This window comes from Dasypus novemcinctus, chromosome 25, assembly GCF_030445035.2.
Source record: "Dasypus novemcinctus isolate mDasNov1 chromosome 25, mDasNov1.1.hap2, whole genome shotgun sequence".
Classification (NCBI taxonomy): domain Eukaryota; kingdom Metazoa; phylum Chordata; class Mammalia; order Cingulata; family Dasypodidae; genus Dasypus; species Dasypus novemcinctus.
The window spans coordinates 22,984,786-23,006,604 of NC_080697.1; the positions used below are offsets into that span (position 1 = coordinate 22,984,786).

The window sequence follows — 21,819 nt, forward strand, 5'->3', positions numbered from 1 at the left end:
AAAGTTTTAATTTTGATCAATTGAAAAGTAAAAACAAAAATTTAAAAACAGACCCATAAAAGTTTCAGATAATGGAATTATCAGGCTTAATATATTCTTGTTTAATACATTCAAAGGAATAAAACAAGACTGATACTTTTGGCATAGAACCAGAAGCTATAAAAAAATGGAAATTCTAGATATTAAATTGATAGGTTAGTGAATGAAAGAATGCGCAAACTAGAAAATAGGGCAGAAGAAAATATTGAGAAAGAAGCATTTTGGGACAAAAGAATGGGAAAATACTGAAAAGATCATAGACTGTAGGGCACTTAATAGTGTCCCCCAAATGATATGTTGTCATCCTAATCCTTGGAACCTGTGAATGCTACCTTATTTAGCAAGAGTTTTTGCAAATAACAATTACGATACAGTTTTTGAGATGAGATCATCTGGATTACCCAGGTGGGCCCTCAATCAATGACAAATGTCCTTACAAGAGACATAAAAAGGACAGACACAGAGAAGGCGATTATGAAGACACAGGGATGAGTGACATGGCAACTGCCAGAAGGTAGAAAAGGAATGAAAGGGATTCTCTCCTAGAGCCTCAAGGCAGTGAGGCAGACTGAGGACATGTTGCTTGGATTTCTGGCCTCCAGAACTGTAGGAATAAATTTGTATTAGAGCCACCCAGTTTGTAGTAATTTGTTACAGCAGCCCTAGGAAAGATAGGATACAGTGAGAAGTTCTAATGCATATGTAGCTGTAATCCCAGGAGGAAAGATGAGGAATGTATGGAAGCAAATTTGAAAAGGATAACCAGAAACAGACCTACTCATATATGGTCACAATTTATGACAAAGGTGGCACCGACAGCAGTGGGGAATAGGATTGGTTTTTCAATAAATAGTTGTATTCAACTGGATATCCATACCATAATATTAAAAAAATAATAATTCCAATTGGATTGCAGATCTCTTTGTAAGGTAAAACAATAAAGCTGTTAAAAATAATATAGTAGAATATCTTCATGATCTTGGTAGTTACTTCTTAAACAAGGCAAGAGCAGCACAAATCAAGAAAAATATTTCTAACACATCTGACAAAGAAAAAGCATCCAGAATATATAAAGAACTACAATTCAGTAAGTAAAAGATGCAGAACAAATAGATAAAAGGACAAGATTTGAATAGTCACAACTTAAAATTCTCACCAACAATAATGCATAGTATATTCTCATGATGGAATATTGCACAGTAATGAAAATGAGGGAAACGGACTTTGGCCCAGTGGTTAGGGCGTCCGTCTACCATATGGGAGGTCCGCGGTTCAAACCCCGGGCCTCCTTGACCCGTGTGGAGCTGGCTATGCGCAGTGCTGATGCGCGCAAGGAGTGCCGTGCCACTCAAGGGTGTCCCCTGCGTGGGGGAGCCCCACGCGCAAGGAGTGCGCCCGTGAGGAAAACCGCCCAGCGTGAAAAGAAAGAGCAGCCTGCCCAGGAATGGAGCCGCCCACACTTCCCGTGCCGCTGACGACAACAGAAGCGGACAAAGAAACAGAAGCGGACAAAGAAACAAGACACAACAAATAGACACCAAGAACAGACAATCATGGGAAACGGACTTTGGCCTAGTTGTTAGGGCGTCCGTCTACCACATGGGAGGTCCGCGGTTCAAACCCCGGGCCTCCTTGACCCGTGTGGAGCTGGCCATGCGCAGTGCTGATGCGCGCAAGGAGTGCCGTGCCACGCAAGGGTGTCCCCCGCGTGGGGGAGCCCCACGCGCAAGGAGTGCGCCTGTGAGGAGAGCCGCCCAGCGTGAAAAGAAAGAGCAGCCTGCCCAGGATTGGTGCTGCCCACGCTTCCCGTGCCGCTGACGACAACAGAAGCGGACAAAGCCGCTGACAACAGAAGCGGACAAAGAAACAAGACGCAGCAAACAGACACCAAGAACAGACAACCAGGGGAGGGGGGGAAATTAAATAAAATAAATAAATCTTTAAAAAAAAAAAAAAAAAGAAAATGAATTACAGCTATAAGCAATTTACGAACATTCATTGAATTTATATAAAGTTCAAAATAAGACAAAACTAAAGTGTTAGACATCAAAAGGGTAGTTGCATTTGAGGAAGATGTTGAGATAAGGATTAAAGACAGCACTGCGGGGGAGCTGCCAATGTTTCATTTTTCTGATCTGAAGGTGTTTGTTCTGTTATACACTTTTAAAAAATAAATCTTTTATTTAAGAGTTGTTTTAGATTAACAGTAAAATTGCAAAATAGTACAATTCCCATATATCACAGGCCCAGTTTCCCCTATTGTCTTACTTGTTATAGGTCATAATTAATGAACCAATATTGCTACATTACTAATTAGATTACATACGTTCAGGTTTCTTTAGTTTTTACCTAAAGTCTTTTTTCCATTCCATGACTCCATCCAGGATATCACATTACATTTGTCATTTCTCTTTAGCTGCAGACTTTCCTTGTTTTTGATGACTGACAATTTTCAGGATTGGTCAGGTATCTTGTGAAGTGTCCCTCAATTGGGATGTCTGATGTTTTTCTCATGATTAGACCGTGGTTAGGGTTTTTGAGTAGGATGAGCACAGAATGACATTCTCATCACATCATACCATTAAACTATCAACATGATATCACTGTTTTTTTTTTTTTTTTAAATTTTTTTATTTTTTATTGACTTTGTAATAATATTACATTAAAAATATATATGTGAGGTCCCATTCAACCCCACCCCCCCCACCCCCCCTCTCCCCCCCCCCCAACAACACTCGTTCCCATCATCAGATGATATCACTGTTGACGCCAACCTTGGCCACTGCTTAAGGCAGCATTTCTCAAGTTTTTCAGCTCTAGACCTTTTTCCTTCCTTTTCATACCAAACTCTTTGCATGGGAGATTTGTCCCTTTTGTCCCATATTTTTTCAATAATTTATTCATATAAGTAAAGATTCATGGATATTTATTTTATAGTTTGGCTTAAACCAATACTACTTTATTTTGTTCCAGCTTCAGCTATTGGAAGCTATTTCAGTTGGCTCCCGTGTCCCTTTGACATATAACCATCATTGTGTTGTTTTGTTTTGTTTTATTTTGAAGCACTTCTTCACTTTCTGACACTACAAGATGCTCCAGGCTCATCTTGTATATTTCCTGCTCCAGCCCTAGAAACAGCCATTTTCAAAGGAACATTGATTCCTTTTATTAGAGATAGCAAAAGTATCAACAGCAAATCATGGCTTGAATTTTAAAAAGAAATAAAAGGTACTTGAGATAAAGCATGTCTAAGCATACTGAAGTGAAGCAAGTGGCAAAATAACTATGCATTTAATTAATCTGAAGTAATACACACTACACTCTAGGTAGGATTATGGAACAGCTGCCTCTTCTAGTAATCTCTGTTTCTGTAGTATCTGAATGGTTTATGATGAGCACATATTCTTTTATAACTACAAAAAAAATTTAAAAAGAGAATCAGAGTATTCTGTATAAAAGAATAGACAAGCAGAACATTGAAAAGAACTTTAATCATGTCATCACAAAAACATTAAGCAAACAAATAATGTTAATAAAATTTTTAAAATAAAATATTTAAAATAATTTCTTTAAAAAACAGCAGTGCAGAAAACACCATTCAAATGTTTACATAAGTAAACATTTTAATTATTCCCTACTTTTTTTGGATGTAAGCTTTTAAATTTTGGGCCCAAGTTAACCTAAAAACAAATAAAGAAGATTACAGATGAACAGATTCTACATTGTTACAACCTTAAAAACAAAACTTAAAACTACTTCCCTAGAGTCATATTTCCAGGGAGCAGTTAAGTGATTTTTTTGGAATCAAAACAATCTGAATAATTCTCTGCTTTTCAAAGTAAGTATCCAATAATTATAGTAGGAAAATGTGTGTACACTGCCATTTATTTACATGTTACCATGTTCTCTGTCCACTGCCTAGACATATTTACTGACCTTGGTCCTGTTACTATACATTTTGTCAGGACTTTTGCCAGATATCTCAGAACAAGTAGGGTGGATTTTAAACAAGCAAAAAAATTAAATGCAATCAAAGGAAACATCTAAAACAAAATGGCATCCATTATATTAAAGACATCATTTTACTAGTAACAAGTTCACTAAAGATAATAAGTATAAGCATTTTCATAGAACAAAAATCAATGAAATGACAATTGTGTACTAAGTTTAATTTTAATTAAATCTCATGAGAGGTGTGCATTTGATTGATTTATAAGATTAAAACATTAAGCTCTAGAATTCTGTTCTATATAAAAGGCTATGAATATCTTACTTATTCTTTCCCACCTTCTCTTATTACAAATTTGACATTCAAAACACTTTCTAAATACATTCCAATTGAGTTGCTTCAGCAAAGTGCCTATAAAGTGAGAACTTTAGTATAAATAATTCAGGAATTACCTTTAAAATTGGGCAAGTAACTTATTTGCCTGGGTTTAAAGGTACCTGATTACTTCTGATGGAGCAGGATATAGTCCTGGCTTAAAAGTGTGCTTTATAAAAAAATAAATGGTCACATTTATGGGGAAAACCATCTTGCTTTATCAATGTTCTTTTATGAGGCACATTTTCTACAGTTACAGCCACAAAGATTCATAATTAAGGATTCAGAGTGCTAATCAGTATATGTCATCTAAAGATTGTTCTTTTCTTTGAATCCCCAGATAATCAGACAAATTTAGCCCTGACTTTCCAATCCCTAAATAACAAAACTGGGTGTGTGTGGGGGGTGGGAGAGTGGTAGTAGGTGAAAGGGGCTATCTTGGTATTTTCAAATTTTATTTTATTTAAATATTTCTTGTGTGATAAAGGGATGTTTGTACTTATCCACATAGTGACTGTTTTATGATTGAAATTGGCTTTAACTATTAAAATTATATACAAGGAAATTAGGGGTATTGCAGTACTTAGTTGCAAATAATTTGCCATCTGGTGTTGGGTCAGAAAATGCTATTTCATCAGTGCTGAGAAAACATCCAAACATGAAGCAATTCCTAAAAAGGAGAAAAAGATGATTCAACAATGGAACCAACTTAAAATTCTAATTAAACATTAGCAATATTTTAAAAAGAAATCCAAATGTAAAAATGTTATTTTTTAAAGTAAATACTCTTAATTAAAATCAACATTTTAAATTAGTGATAAAGTGACTTAATGCCTTAGATTTTGGAGATTGAAGTCTAATGCTATCATTTCAGATGAGAAAACTGAGGTTCAAAAATATTCTGTTGAGAGGCAAAGGCAACCATACTAATCATACATCTGACTCTAGGCAATCCATGGTAACGAGCAACTAATATGTGGTAATATTGTTAATTAAAAACCACAGTCCAAGAGTGCCTACAACTGCAAACAGGAGAATTGTATACATCGTCCAAGTGGAATCTAAGCACCCTCTCGATATAGAGGTGGACCAGACATAACCATCCCAGGGTCCACAGAATGGAGGAATAGAGTAGACTTACTGATATTCTATTCTGGAACTACTGTGTTTAGTAATGGAAGTAAATGTAGCATTAAGATAGAGAAAGTGGCCATGGTAGCTGTTGAGGGTGGGGAGTGGATTAAGAGGTGTGATGTGGGGTATTTTCAGGACTTGGAGTTGTCCTGGGTGGTACTGCAGGGATAGTTACTGGACATTGTATGTCCTCCCATGGCCCACTGGGTGGTCTGGGGGAGAGTGTAAACTATAATGTGGACCATTGACCATGTGGTGCAGCAATGCTCAGAGATGTATTCACCAAGTGCAATGAAATGTCCATGATGATGGAGGAGGTTGTTGTTATGGGAGGAGTGGGGTGAGGGGGGTGGGGAGATATATGGGGACTTCATATTTTTTTAATGAAACATTAAAAAAAAAAAAAGACAAAGAAATTAAAACAAAGCCAGGAAGTGAAAAACTAAAATAAAATAAAGGTTTTGACCATAAAAAAAAAAAAAGGACAATTGGGGAAATTTTATATGGACAGCATTTTAGATAAAATTATTATCAGTGTTAAAAAATAAATAAAAAAAACTTTATAGACAAGAAAGTAAAAAAAGTATCGAAAATTTATGAAGGGTTAAATTTAACACTTTAGCAAGTATTGAAGTAAAAACAGATTGTATCAATAATAGTAACTTATTTTACTTATATATATTTATGTATACTATTTTATGTCCTATTAGAGTTTTGCTCATTTATTCATTCATTTCTTTAAGTTTATTCATTCGTTCCTTTATTCATGTCTTAATCTTCATCAACATTTGAAGTAAGTTTCAGCACTGACATAAAAATATCACAAAATTAAAAAAAAACACAGAAAATTAAACCCAAAAAATAACCATCACCAAATTTTAACCAACAAGTATTCTTGACTATAGCACACACACTGAGCTTTAAATAGGAGAAAATTAATTAGCACTTTGATTACAACTCTCCTTGAGTCTGCTCAATTGAGATTAAAAAGGAAGAAAATGAAATAGTTGGAAGAATTAAATAAAATTGGAGGGATATTCTATAAAATAATTGGCCTATACTCTTCAAATTCTTCAATGTCATCAAAGACAAAGAAAGGCCAAGAAACCATCCCAGATTTAAACAAATGAAGACTAAAGAAACTTGACAACTAAATGCAATATGTGATTCAGGATGGGGGAAAAATCCTCAAAAGAACATTATTAAGATAAACAACAAAACTAAAATGTAGATATAGATTATATAAAAGCATTATATCAAAATTAAATTTCCTGAATTTGATAATTATACGGTGCTTATATAAGACACTATCATTGTTAAATACTGACGTATGAAGGGATAAAAGGTATATGCAATTTACTTTTAAATAATTCAGGAAAAAAGAGAATGGTAAAGCAATTGTGACAAAGCGTTAAAACTTGATGAATCAAATAAACTCTTAAGAAACAAACAGGAAAAACAAAACAAAAAAGAAAATAACAAATAAAAGAATAAAAACAAAAAAACTGATGACTCCTGGCAAAATTATCTGGGAGTTCTTTTTATTATTCTTGACACTTTAAGTTTGAAATTTCAAAATAAAAAAGTATATTTTCAACACAGATGTGTGAGAAAAGACAGGTAGGCTCTCAAATGTATATTTTATTTCTTCTTGGAGGGCAATTTAATTTTTACTCATTTTGCTTATAGATAACCTATTGCCTTGCCACTTGAAGTATGATCTACACGCTTGCAACACTCAGTATCACTTGAGAGCTTATTAGGAATGCAGAATCTCAGACCCTATCCCAGATCCACTGAATCAAAATTTGCATCTCAACAAGATCCCCTGGTAATGAATATGCACTTTCAAGTTTGAGAAGCACTGGCCTACCGCCAAATTTATGTATGTCTTAATGTAAAATATATAAGTATTTTTTAATTAACTGTCAAATAAAAATCTTTACAGACACCTATTTTTCTCACTGATCCCCTTTGTAAGGTATGTGTAAGTGATTAGGATTTTGGTCCAGGACTGGTACCCATGGTGATGTGGACGTTCATTCTTTAAAAGTAGCATAGAACTCTATAGTGTTATTCAAAATTTGGTCCTTGGACTACCACTGGTCTACAGTCTGTTACCTACTCACAATAAGTGAAGTATAGAAATTGAGAATAAGTGTTTTGAAACTCATTAATCCAATCTAGGTTAGGTAAATTAACAAGCAAGAAGTAAGCTCATTTGTCACATTAGAAATTTTAACAATATTTTATTTATCCATTCATCATGGTTATTTGTACTTTTTGGTTATTAGGAATATTACGAATAATGTTAGTAGGAATATCTATCTATAAGTTTTTGTATGGACATATGCTTTCATTTGTTTTTGGTATATACCTAGGAGTAGAATTGCTGGGCCATATGGTAACTGTTTAACTTTTTGAGGAACTGCCAGGTTGTTCTCCACAGCGGATGTATTTAGCATTTCTACTAACAATGTATAAGAGTTTCAATTCTCACCAACACTTGTTATTTTCCTATTTCATTATAGCCATCCTAGTGGAAGTGAAGTGGTATCTCACTGTTGTTTTGATTTGTATTCCCGATAATGATGCTGAACATCTTTTCATGTTCTTATTGGCCATTTTTTACAAATTTTTCTTTGGAAAAATATCTATTCTAGTTATTTGCCCTTTTTAAAAATTGAGTTATTTGGCTTTTATTATTGTGTTGTAAGAGTCCTTTATATATGCTGGATAGTAGACCCTTATTAGGTTGTTGCAAATATTTTCTTACATTCTGTGAGTTGTCTTTCTAATTCACTTTTATGTGTAGTTACAAAAATGAGTAAGTTATGAGTTACAGCAACTTTCCATTAATTACCTTGTCATAGTGAAAATGTACAATTTCTGTAATTCTTTTTTAACCTACATTTTGTTTGTATTTATTGACATTTTCCATCTGTTAAATCTAATAAAAATTTGAGCTTGTATTTTTTATTTTGTTTTTCCATTTCATTTTTCTAGCAATTCATTTTTATTTAATTTTATAAAGTGTTAGTATGTGACAGATTAAACTTGTCCCTCACCACAGATAGTTTGAAAAACACTGGGATAGAATATTTCAGACTTGGAATGTACCCTAGACTGCATATAATCTAGTATTTTTTTTTTCCAGTTTCAACACTTGCCTTAGCATGACTTTGATGGTATTTATATGGAGTTATCTTACTAGCATTACTCCCTATTGCTCATGAGCCAGGACAGGTTGTGAGAAAGCTAATCTGGGTCTAGATCTGTTTTATTTTCTTTACCTGAGAGTATCTACTAGTCGTCTTGCAATGCGCTTTCTTCTCTTCAATCTGAAGACCCAGATTCTACTTATCCCGCACACTGCAGGCTCTGGTAAATTTGAACACTGCCAAGCCCTATGACATTCTTTAGAGCTTGGGGCTTCTGGGCCAGCTGGTTCAGATAATACACGGAAGGCCTGCAATGATACAGTAACATTTACAGTTGACAATTCAAGTAAACTCATATTTCTTTTTAAAAATCATTTCCTAAAACTTGTATGTAAAATTAATATTACTATATCTCCACCAAAAATGTTAAAAACCCTTGGATATTTTTTTTTCATCCAATTATATTTATACAATGCCTAAAAAATACTAGGGATGTTAAGATATTCTCACATTTCCAGTCCCTTTCACACCATTACAAAACTTCCCTTTTATTGATTTTTGAAAAAATGATAAAAATTAGACTCTTACTAATTAAAAAAAATACATACATTTCTCCAATTCTCTCCATCCTAAAATGTATGTGATAATCCAAAAAATCCGGTAACACTAAAGAAGACTTTTACATTTTAGCTATGAAATTTGACTTGTATTTCAAGTTCTCTTTTGTTAAGATTCACAGGAAGTTGTAAAAAGAGTACAGAGAGGACCCAAGTACACTTTACACAGTTTCCCTCAATGTGATCATATTATATAACTATAGTACAATATCCAGATCAGGAAATAAACATTAGTATAATATTGTGAATCATTCTGTGCCATCTTATCAAATGTATAGATCTGTGTAATCACCATCAAAAATCAGGATACAGAACTGCTCTTCCAGGTTACTTTAATATCTTAATCCTTAATCTTAGACAACCACTAATCTCTTTTCCAACTCTAATTCTGAGAATGTGTTATCTTTTGAGACCAGCCTTTCCTCACTCAGCATAATTCTCTTAAGATTCATTCATAAGGATTAATAGTTTGCTTTTTATTGCTGAGCAACATATTCCATGGGATAGATAAACCAGTTTTTTTAACCATTCACTTACTGAAGGGACACTTGGTCATTTCCAGGTTTTGGTTATTACAAAAAAACATTGCTACGAACATTCATGTATAGCGTTTTGTGTGGGCGTAAATTTTCACTTTTCTGGGATAAATGTCCAGGAGTACAGTTGATCGGTTATATGTTTAGTTTTTAAAGAAAACTGCCAAACTTTTTCCTGAGTGGTTGTACAATTTTACATTCCTACCAGCAATGCATGAGAGATCTAGTTTTTCGGCATCTTTGTCAGTACTTGAGAATGTCACTGTATTTAATTTGAGCTGTTTGATAGGTGCATATTTCATTGTTTTAATTAAAATCAAGAAAATATTGCTTCTGAATTAAGAATTCATAGAAGGGACTATGTATGAGTAAGCTAGCTATATTGGTGGATTATCACTATATAAACAGTCTAATTCTTTAAGATAAAAGAAAAGGTAAGATTGATCAGTTTTATTGCCAGTAACAAACCAGCTGCTTTTCTCTTTAACTTCTGAGAACACAAAGAGAAACTAGATTTATATATAGGATAAGAAAAAGCAGGAAAAACAAAGAGAAATAAGGAGAAAATAAAGATGGTAGATACACAGGGGAAAAAAGAAGGCATTTAAAAAAAGTATAAATTTATTAAATCATTTTAAGACATACTGAGATGTAAGCATTCTTAAAAGAAAAGAGAAACTGGGTTATTATGGTGTCAGGTTAAGGGAGCATATATGAACTAAAATTATTATTAGTTGAACACTCTCTAAGCCAGGTTAAGGGAGCATATATGAACTAAAATTATTTTTAGTTGAAGAACACTCTAAGCCAGGGATTCTTAACCATTTTTGTTCCATGGACCCCTTTGCCATTCAGGTGAAATGAATGCTACTGTAATTTACTTATTGTATACTGTATACATTAATAAGTGAAGAAAATGCTAGATTTCAATTAGAGGTCAGAGAAAATAAAGATGATAAGTTGATTTTTTTCAATTCGAACTCACAGACCCCCTGAAATCTTTCCATGGGACCCCTGGTTAAGAATCTCTGCTCTCAAAAAAAAAAGAAAAGGAAAAAATGAACCCCTGCTCTAAGCTCTGTAAGGGCAAAACCCACAACTCTCTATTCCAGAACAGGGTTTGGCAAACTTTCTGTAAAGGACCAAACTGCAAATATTTTAGGCTCTGTGGGCCATGTTGTCTCTGTTGCAATTACTCAACTCTACCATTATAGCACAAAAGCAACCACACAGAATATGTAAATGAATGAGCATGCCTGGGTTCTAATAAAATTTTATTTATAAAAATAGGTAGCAGGCTATACACTCCTTTTTTTTTTTTTTTAAAGATTTTTAAAATTTATTTCTCCCCCTCCCCACCCCTCCAGTTGTTTGCTCTCTTATGTCCATTCACTGTGTGTTCTTCTGTGTATGCTTCTATTCTTGTCAGGAATCTGTGTCTCTTTTTGTTGCATCATCTTGCTGCATCAGTCCTCCGTGTGTGCGGTGCCACCCCTGGGCAGGCTGGACTTTCTTTTGCACTGGGCGGCTCTCCTTACGGGGCACACTCCTTGCGTGTGGGGCCCTCCTACGCAGGGGACACCCCCGAGTGGCAAGGCACTCATTGCACACATCAGCACTGCACGTGGGCCAGTTCCACACGGGTCAAGGAAGTCCTGGGTTTGAACCACGGACCTCCCATGTGGTAGGCAGATGCTCTATCCATTGAGCCAAGTCCGCTTCCCAGGCCATACCCTCTTAGCTCATGAACTATAGTTTGCCAACCCTTGTTCCAGAACATTGCTACTTAGTACCTAAAACAGATTTTAACAGTAGCAATCTTGAATGCTTATCAAGACTCCTAACTACTTTATTTTGTTCACAAGTTAATTATGCCAATAATTTAAAAGACATATACAATACCTGTTTGATGGGCTCTGCAATTAAACACCCAACTACTCTCTTTTCATCAGATATAAAAAGAAATGTTTTGGTCTTGTTTGGACATCTGGGAACAACTTGCTGGAATCCTAATTCACTATCAACAAGTTCTTGGACATCTTCTACCTGATGATGTTGAAAAAACAAAAAGAGGTGAATTTGTTTTAAAAAGCATAAAAGAAACTGTATATATTTATATGTACAAATTTCTGATTACTACAATTTTGTTTCTTTTGAATCTGTTTCCCAAATTTACACACCTCTCAAATTATATCACTATTGATGCACATACCTGCTATTTTGGAAACAGTTTTAAAAACCTATTTTTTTTTTTAGCAAATTTTTTATTGTCTTTTTTAAGATACATAGATCACACAAAATGTTACATTAAAAAATATAAGAGGCTCTGCTCTCATATACATCACTCCCCATCCCCTACTCCTCCCACATCAACAATCTCTTTCATCAATGTGGCACATTCACTGCACTTGGCAAATACATTTTGAAGCACTGCTATACCACATGGATTATAGTTTAGGTTATAGTTTACACTCTCATCCAGTCCATTCAGTGGGTTATGGCAGGATATATAATGTCCTGCATCTGTCCCTGCAATATTACTGAGGACAACTCCAAGTCCCGAAAATGCCCCAATATCATATTTCTTCCCTCTCCTTGCCTTCATAGTATCTCCTGTGGTCACTGTCTCCACACCAATGATAGAATTTCTTCCATTGCTAGAGTCACAACAGTTCTATAGTAGAATACCAATAAGTATACTTTAATTCATATTTTATTCCTCCATTCTGTGAACCCTGGGATTGTGATGTCCACTCCATCTCTAAATCGAGAGGGGGTTTAGATCCTCATGTCTGATGGATACAAGTCTTCTGCTTGGCAGTTGTAGACACTCTTAGTTCCCTGGTGTGGTGATTGACCACCCTCACCTCCCTGTTAGCTGACCTGGGTAAGTCCAATGAACCGGAGAGTAGGTGTTATAACTCTGCTGAGGCTCAGGGCTATTTTAAAGATCATTTTCAGTGAAAAGAGATTCAGACTCCCAGGAAAGATAAGAAACGGGAAGTGTCCAAAACAGATCTGTTATACCTTTTTTCATTCTTCAAGGTAGCTAAACAAGTAATCCAAGAAACACAGACAACACTAACGTAAGAAACAGGCTCTGAGCCTTTTAATTTCTCAATACTAAAAAGCTTAGTTTGTGTTTCACAAATGGCAGATGCAGGTTAAAAGATAAGTGATAGAAGCCTTCACTGCTTACTTTAGTCTCTAACTGACATGAATTTATTTATTTTATATTCTAAGTCTAGCTTTGTGTGAACTTCTATGAAAGTCATCCTTACACATACCAAAGTGGGTTATCTATTGCATAGGTTTACTTCTTGCAGGAGTGAAGGGGCAAGAACAAGGATTAAAAAGGTAATGTTCACACCTTTCTGATAGCATAATTTGGATCATGTGGCAGGACCAACACAATTTTCCCATCCCAAAACTCTGCTACTACACGTTCTTTCTTCCAACCCTGCAAAGGAAAACAAAGAAGTTAGTCTAATTTGTGAAGAGAAAAAAAACATTAAATACTTTGGTCTGGAGAGAACTAAAGGCCAAACAATGAGTGATATAAAAAAGGTAAAATGAAATACAACTAAAGGAAAGTGGGAAAGCAAATAAAAGATGCCTAAAACAACATGCCTGCTCTTGAAGGGATGACACCCTTTAGGAGATATTTATTTAATTTATTGTAAAATAAGGCATAGTCAAATAAAAGTGTTCACAGAATATAAAGAGTGAAATGATAAATTATTAGGAGTGGGAAGGTAGCAGAGGGGGTAGGATAAGCAGAGTCAAGGGAATGCTTAGTAAGAATCGATTGGCCTAAGGAAAGACAATTCCAGACAACCTAAAGCTCATGTCCTTTCTCCTTTCAGTAGCTTAGCATAAACCAGGTCCAGCACATCTTAATTAGTTCAAAAGAAGGGGATGGCACCACCAAGTTTCAGAAGCTACCTCTTAGATCAGGAAACTCCCATTGTTACATTTCCACTTAAGTATTCCCTGCTTCCATCTCTATAAATGTGTGGGGTAGAGTCCCTCTTCTGGAGAGAGTGTGTCCTCAGTTCTCTGCTTACACATTTTCTCTCAATAAACCTTATTTTACTTTTACATTGTGTGCTGCTGCTAATGTAGATATATTTGCTCGCTATACTTCACAAGACTATGAATTCACTGTCTTAATCATCATCTTAATATCAGTGTCCAGCACAGCCTTTCAGAATGTGGACCTAGTGTTTCATTCAATATTGAAGTAATGTGGTATTTGACAAGGGTTTTAAAATTCTTGATGTTATTTCAGTGACCATAATGGGGAAGGAAGGTCATTCCACGTTAAGGTAACTGAATATGTAAAGGTGAAGAGAATGGCAAGTAGTGTGGTGTGATTTGACCATATGTTAGGGGAAAATGAGACTGAAATATTTGGAATAAATTTAATAAAAGCTACAGGCAGAAAACTATAAAATTTTCCTGAAGAATGTAAAAGACATGAATAAATGGAGAGGTATACTATTTTCCTGAACTGGGGGACACACTAAGAAACCCAGATTTTAAATTATAATTTCAATAAAAATTCTAATAGGTTTTTTATTTTGAGAGTATGTAATGAGGTCATTTTACAGTTTATTTGGATGTCTAAATGTGTAAGAAAAGTCACAGTTTTAAAGAAAAAGATGAAAGGGGACATTTCTGATCAGCTAGCCAAACACAATACAAAGTAATGATACTGGCACAGAAACAGATTGATGGTGCAGAACACAGTGTCCACTAACAGACCTATTTACATGTGGAATATAATATATTAAAGGTGACAACGCTAATCAGTGCAGAACAGATAAACTAGTCAAACAGTAATGTTGGGACACACTTTACAACCCTTTAGGAAAAATACAAACTTAAAATCCACCTATAATACTACATGTAAAAAATTCCTGATGGATTAAAGAACTAAATATAAAATTGATAGATACAAAAATATTAAGAAAATAAAGGAAAAGTGTTTTAACAATATTGGAATTGAGCAACTTTCCTGAGATAAGAAGCTCAAAGATCACAATTTACCTAAAAATGTTTTGTTTTCTATGTGGCAACATACACCATAAAAAGGTTAAAAATCAAGTGGGTATTTGCTTGTATATACAGAGAACATCTTTGGAAAATTTACAAAGGAAACTGTAAATGCTGGATACCTCAAAGAAAGGAACTGGGTGTCTGGAGGGGTAGCAAAAGAACTGTAGGAAACACTTCTCACTGGATACACTTTTGTAACGAGTGTTGAACCATGAGAAAGAAAAACAAACCCATACATTTTAAATACAAAAAAAAAGGAACTGGGAGACTATATCTGAAACAATTAACTACAAAATACATAAGGGTCAACTCACCTAGTAAGTCCCCATAAGTTAAAGAAAATAACCCAATATTAAGAGTACCCAAGACTAATCAAAAGAGTTTTGTTTGTTCCAGGGGCAAGATCTTAAAGCTCAAGGGGAAATGTACCATGAGATGAAGCGAGCAGGATCAAGCTAAGAAGGCCTCTATTGGCCACTGTAAAGAGTTTGAATTTTATTCTAAGCGCAATGGAAAGCTATTAAGTTTGAAACAAAGAATGACAGAATTGTATTTCAGAAAGAACTCTCTAGCTGATGTATGGATGACAGATTAGAGAAAGCAAGAATTTAAACTACATTATATATATACACACTCGTGTGTGTGTGTGTGTGTGTGTGTATATATATATGTAGGTAAAGGCCAGATTAAGAAGCACCTAACTGTTGGTGGGAATTTTCTTCTATAATTATGTAGACTCACACAACCTGTGTTTTTATAAGTTACTCTGGGAGCACTATGGGAGATCAGAAAGGAAGCTATTTTAATAAGTTATAAAATATATGAAAGACATGGACTATACCAGTAAAAATTAGGAAAAAGAGATATATTTGAGTAGCAGGTACAATCATAAAGATAAGGCCAATGAAAGGATATATTTGGACTAGAAAGTTATTTGATAGAAAGGTAGAATCTCCTCTCAGAGAAGAAAAAGCCTGCTCAGAGAAGAAGGGCTGCTTTAACTAAGGCTTTCTATAAAGAGAAACTATAGTGGGACGTGGGGGATAACTCAAGTCTTTAAGACTTATATCTTGATTCTTCAGCTCTGCTCAGAAAACTAGAAAAGGAGGCAAGAATACAGGATGTTTATACAACTTAGGCTAATATATACTTACTTCACTTACACTAAGATAGAAAGTTTGATATAGCATTATTAGAAATTAACTGTTTAATAATGCTAGCCTCAACTATTAGGGATGATAAACTCACAGGTCATAAAATATTTATGGTTACATAGATCTTTTAATATTTAATAAAAAAGGGGAAACGGACTTTGGCCCAGTGGTTAGGGCGTCCGTCTACCATATGGGAGGTCCGCGGTTCAAACCCCGGGCCTCCTTGACCCGTGTGGAGCTGGCCATGTGCAGTGCTGATGCGCGCAAGGAGTGCTGTGCCACGCAAGGGTGTCCCCCGCGTGGGGGAGCCCCACGCGCAAGGAGTGCGCCCGTGAGGAAAGCCACCCAGCGCGAAAGAAAGTGCAGCCTGCCCAGGAATGGCGCCGCCCACACTTCCCGTGCCGCTGACGACAACAGAAGCGGACAAAGAAACAAGAACGCAGCAAATAGACACCAAGAACAGACAACCAGGGGAGGGGGGGAAATTAAATAAATAAATAAATCTTTAAAAAAAAAAATTTTTAATAAAAAAGAAATGTACCTTTTAGAGCAGTTTTACTTTGAGAATAAAGTGAAAGACCATCTTTTGACTTACTGAATATTTGATTCCCTCCAGAAATCTCTGGTGATACTGAACATGCTGTAGTTCATCTTCAGGGTTGGAAGCAGTATAGATCATGCCACAAGACTTACACATAGTAGCCCCAAAATATTTCTGACCCGCATCCTAAAATAGAAGGGAAAAAAAGGCCATCACAAATAGCTGTAAATTAAGGCCATATAAACCAGTCATTCAAATCTTTTATTTTTCTTTTAACCAGCACATGTGAAATACCAAATGAAATAGAATGGGAAGAGGCCTGAGAAAGCAATAAATTGATAAAAGAAATGGAACTGTCTCTGAGAATAGATGGTGTAAAATCAAAATTTTTTAGTCAGACCCATAGTTACAAGAAGGAATAAATCATAAGATTTATAGCTAAGATGAATAATGGAACTTCTTTATGAAGCTCTTAAATGACAGACCTAAAAAAGCCTCATTTTAAAGAGGCAGGGCAAAAATTTCAGGACTTCTATACTCCTTATGTAATAGTCTTTCACTAAGTGGTAAGAAAATCTTTGCCTGAACAATTGATAGAGCATAAATTTAATACATAATGAAAGTTCAGGAAAGGCACAGATAAGTTAATGAATAGTAGATTCATGTAGATAAGTTAAGGATATTGAATGTCATGATCTATAAACCCCATTCTATTTCATAAAGCATTGCTTAATGACACTGAAAATATTAGATTATGAATAGTCTTATGCAGAGGTTGGCAAGCTTTTCCTATAAAGGGCCAGACAGTAAATATTTTAGGCTTTGTAGGTCACATTTGGTTTGTCACATATTCATTTCTTTAAATCCTTTAAAAACATGAAAACCATTTTTTTAGCTATAGGGTCATGAACCAGGTTTGCTCCACAGCTGTAGTTTGCTAACCCCAGATCTAATACACTTGACTACTCTTAATTCCTTTGTTGATTAAAGCTAATTTTCCTTACCTGGTGACAACTCATCCATCAGCATTCTACTAAAATATTAGAGCATTGCCCAACATAATCATAGTTTAAAAGTCTAATGACCAGCATTACATGCTGACACTGAAACAAAGTTGGCATTTACAAAACTCAGAATGTCTATAACCCATGTTAACAATGCTGAGACAACATGTCTAATTTCATGTGTACATGTGAGAGCCACATACAGGAGATCTGTTTTGAATTTACTCACAATGATGAACTGGTCTTTAATTTCTTTATTTGTATCTTTGGTATTAGTATTTTTCTGTGTATTCGTCTGTTTCAAGATGTTAGTAGATATGATGGATCCCAGAGAAGACAGTTCTTCAGCTAGAGATCTTGAAATAGAAAGTTCATAAATATTATTGAATGATTTAAAAATGTTTGAAGAATTACAAGGAAAAGAAAACATATATATAAAACGTTTGCAGGACACCTCCCAATTTTTAGTGCTTTCTATTTAACAATAACTTGATTACATAATAGGGGCAAGAACAATGATGCACCTGAGGCCCACTCAGAAAGGATCCGTAAGATCAAGTAACTAGCAAATGATAGTATAAGACTCAAACCTTGGTCTTCTGACTCCACGTCCAAAGGACTTTATAGTATCAGATGCCCTTATGTAGTTATCTCCCTATGAGCTGACTTAACCCTTAGAAAATGATCTTTTTTGCTTTCTGCTTTATCAAATCCTAGGACATTTATCTAACTAGGTATAAAGAAATTCTTGGAGTACCACAGCAAATAAGTGGACCCTAATACTCTAAATTGCACAGGAAGTCAGGCTTACCAGCATATTATGATCTAACAACTTTTTACTTGGGCAATGAGTGAGGCTAATAAATTCACTTTTCCTCACACCTAAAGCAGTACTCCATTATTCTGAAATTCTTAGGAAAAAAGGAATATTTTTGCTGGATAGGTATAGTTGACACAACATTTTCCATTAAGAAAGAATGCTGGGAATGGTATATATAGCGGTTGTAAATTGGAGAACATCGGCCAAATCCAGCTAGTAGATATGTTTTGGCGGTCCCAAACAGTGTTTAAAACTTTGGATTATTAGCACCAGTATTTTAAAATCCAGAAATGCATTTAAAGATATGTATTTCCAATATTTTAGTAATACAGCCACCAGGCCCACATTTCTTCAAGGATGTACACAGTTGGAGATATGTTATACATTCCCTGGTAGGTGGAGCCTGCATTTTTCAGTTGGCTCTAGTCTCTGTCAAGACTGACTGTTTCTATAGGGATATGAGTTTTTAGATCTTGTCTTATAATGCAAAGACCCTGCTTTGCTAGGGACCAAAAGAGTAGAAATCCCTAGACAACAGAAGTAAAGGTAAATAGTCAAGGAAAAAACTAAGTTCCTAAAGTAAGAGGTTCAATAACTGGAAAAAATCTAATTGGTAAAACAGGAAGAAAGTGGAAAAAACTGGGCAATGCTTTAAACTAAGTCAAGCTGTCTTAATACTATTTGTTTAGAATAGTAGCTTTCAAACTGATTTGACAAACCTATGGTAAGAAATATATTTTACATCATGACCAGTAGAGACAAACACACATATATAACTAAAACAGAAGTTTCACTAAATATACTTACCATGTGACTGATGCACCATTCCATTAAAACAAAAAACCAAACAAACAAAAAACATCAAAAAACACCGGGTTTGATACCCTTAAACTGATTTGACAAACTACTAATAGGTTGCTATCTGTATTATGAAAAACACATGTCTGGGTCACTAACTACTGTGCATTATGCAATTTTTGTTAAGTAACTAATTTCTCCTGCCCACTCCTTCAGGACCATATAATCTATTTACATCTATATTAGCAAGTATAACAACTTATTATACTTCTTTGTTTAAATGCTTGTGCTCTAAACCATAAACTCCTTCATAGTAGGATTGTGTTATTTATCTTCATATAACTAGAACTCAGAATAGTTCAACACTACATAGCATATGCTCTTTAAATATCTGTCAAATAATAAATAAACAATAAATGTTAAGACTATTAACCTGGAGACACTATAATCTGCCTAAAGTGAAAGTAACATATTGAATCCCTTGAAATTGCTGGTATTTAACTTCTTTTGACCTACAAAAAGAACAGTTTCATATGGTTCAACCTAATAGTATCCCAATATCTCCTTATGCTAGATTAAATTTATCAGCTAATTATTGTATGGAATACTTCCAAGTTTAATAAACAGTCATGAAAGGTGAAAAAAGGGAAAGGCGAGGAAACCCAATTTTCTGGGTGATTAAAGATGAGGTACCCTAAGAGTAGGAGAATTTAGCCAGGAAGTTCCTTTCTTAATACCCAAAGTTATTCATATTCTTTCAAAGTGTGAAAGAAGACTCAAAGCTGCTTAAGCTGGGGCTGTTCAGACTATAAGAAACTTCTTTTTCAGAGCTTTCCCACCTAGCATGCTTTCCATCCATCTTTACCTTCCTGCAGCCCAGTCTTAACTTTGAATAGGAAAGTGGTAGCATTAAGCTGCAACAAGTTACTTACTCTTCTGGCCAGAGTTTCCTCACCTATAAGATGGGGTAATAATGGTACCAACATCATGGGATTATAAGTTCTTTATTAAATATTTGCTATTTTTCATATATTGTCACGCTAGGGAAGACAATATAGCCTAATGGGCTTTGGAGTCAGATATTGATTCTAGTCCTGGCTCTGACATCTACCAGCAGCTCAATCTAAATTACTAAGTTTTCTCAGTTGATAGTATCTACTTTCTAGGTTGTTGTCAGAACTAAGTAAAAAAATGAACATAAGCTACTTATTATTTGCCAGATACTTTATAATAATATTAGCAGTTATTATTACTTGAGCCCATAAAGATCTTTCCTTTCTCTCAATTCCAAGTTCTTATGAAGTTTCTATGAAAGGGTCTGATTTCAACTTCTATTCTCAACATCCCCTTGGTGGGAAAGAAAAAAATCCTCCTCAAATTGAGTAGCATAAGAAAAGAGACCCAGTAGACCCACATAATTAATAAACCTTTAAAAGTTCTTGAGTCATTTAAGGCTGGCTATACAATAATATTTAATTTTTAGGGCCAAAAATACATCAAAATTATTTAAATTGACCATGGACATTAAAATAAGAATAACTCCTACCTTTTTGTGTTGACTGAAGACACACTGAATATGGGATAGACAATGGATTCAGAAGAAACTGGTAGAAGGAAAATGCAACCATTTGTATTATAAATTAAAATCAAAGATTTAAATTATCAGATTTTAAAGGCAAGTAAGACTAAAATTTCAAGACTTTTTATAAAAACTACAGTAATTAAAATGGTGTAGTACTGGCAAAAGGAAAGACAAACAGATCAGTGGAACAAAATAGAGAGCCCAGAAGTAGACTCGAACAAACATATCAAACTGACTTTTGACCAAGAGGCAAAGGTAATTCAATGGAGAAAGGACATTCTTAAAAAAAATGTGGAAGTAGACATGGCTCAAGCAATTGGGCTCCCATCTACCATATAGGAGGTCCAAGGTTCGATGCCCAGGGCCTCCTAGTGAAACCAAGCTGGCCCACACGGTGAGCCGGCCCACATGGAGGGCCAGCCCACGTGGAGTGCTGATGCAGCAAGATGATTCAACAAAAGACACAAGAGAGATAAGAAGAGACTTAGCAGACCAAGGTGCTGCTGTGCCCCAAGAGAATGACTGCCTCTCTCCCACTCTGGAAGGTCCCAGGATTGGTTCCTGGAGCCGCCTAATGAGAATACAAGCAGACACAGAGGAACAGCACAGTGAATGGACACAGATAGCAGACAATGGAGGGAGGGGGGAGAAATAAATTTAAAAAAAGGTGCAAGAAAAAATTGGGTGTCCATATGTAAAAATAAAAAGAACTTATACACATATACCTCACACCTTATATATAGAACTAAAATAAAACATAAAACTTCTAGAAGAAAACATAAAAACCTTCATGAATTTCGATTTGTTGATAAGGTTTTTAGATAGGACATAAAAAGCATGATACATTTCCATGTATCATGATTAAATTGGTCTTTATTAAGTTAAAAAATCTTGCTCCATGAAAAACACTGTTATGAGAATGAGAAGACAAATCACAGAGTGGGAGAAAATATTTGTAATTCTATATCCAATAAAGGACTTGTATCCATAATACATAAAGCACTCTCAAAAAAGTCAACCATAAAATAAGAATCCAACTAAAAATGGG

The 21,819-nt window shown here is 35.0% G+C and overlaps 1 protein-coding gene across 2 annotated transcripts in view; it reads right to left on the minus strand.

Annotated features, from left to right (window-relative positions):
* Positions 1-3,511: 3,511 nt before the first annotated feature.
* Positions 3,512-21,819, minus strand: part of ESCO2 (establishment of sister chromatid cohesion N-acetyltransferase 2) — a 31,675-nt gene continuing 13,367 nt past the window's right edge. For both annotated transcript variants that reach the window (XM_058287802.2, XM_058287803.2), the window contains exons 5-11: positions 20,736-20,793; positions 17,801-17,927; positions 16,622-16,753; positions 13,182-13,271; positions 11,714-11,857; positions 8,791-8,966; positions 3,512-5,033 (exon numbers count right to left, since the gene is read on the minus strand). In XM_058287802.2, the coding sequence (XP_058143785.1) occupies positions 4,901-5,033; positions 8,791-8,966; positions 11,714-11,857; positions 13,182-13,271; positions 16,622-16,753; positions 17,801-17,927; positions 20,736-20,793 (860 nt within the window). In that variant the 3' untranslated portion in view covers positions 3,512-4,900. The remainder of the gene's footprint in view (positions 5,034-8,790; positions 8,967-11,713; positions 11,858-13,181; positions 13,272-16,621; positions 16,754-17,800; positions 17,928-20,735; positions 20,794-21,819) is intronic.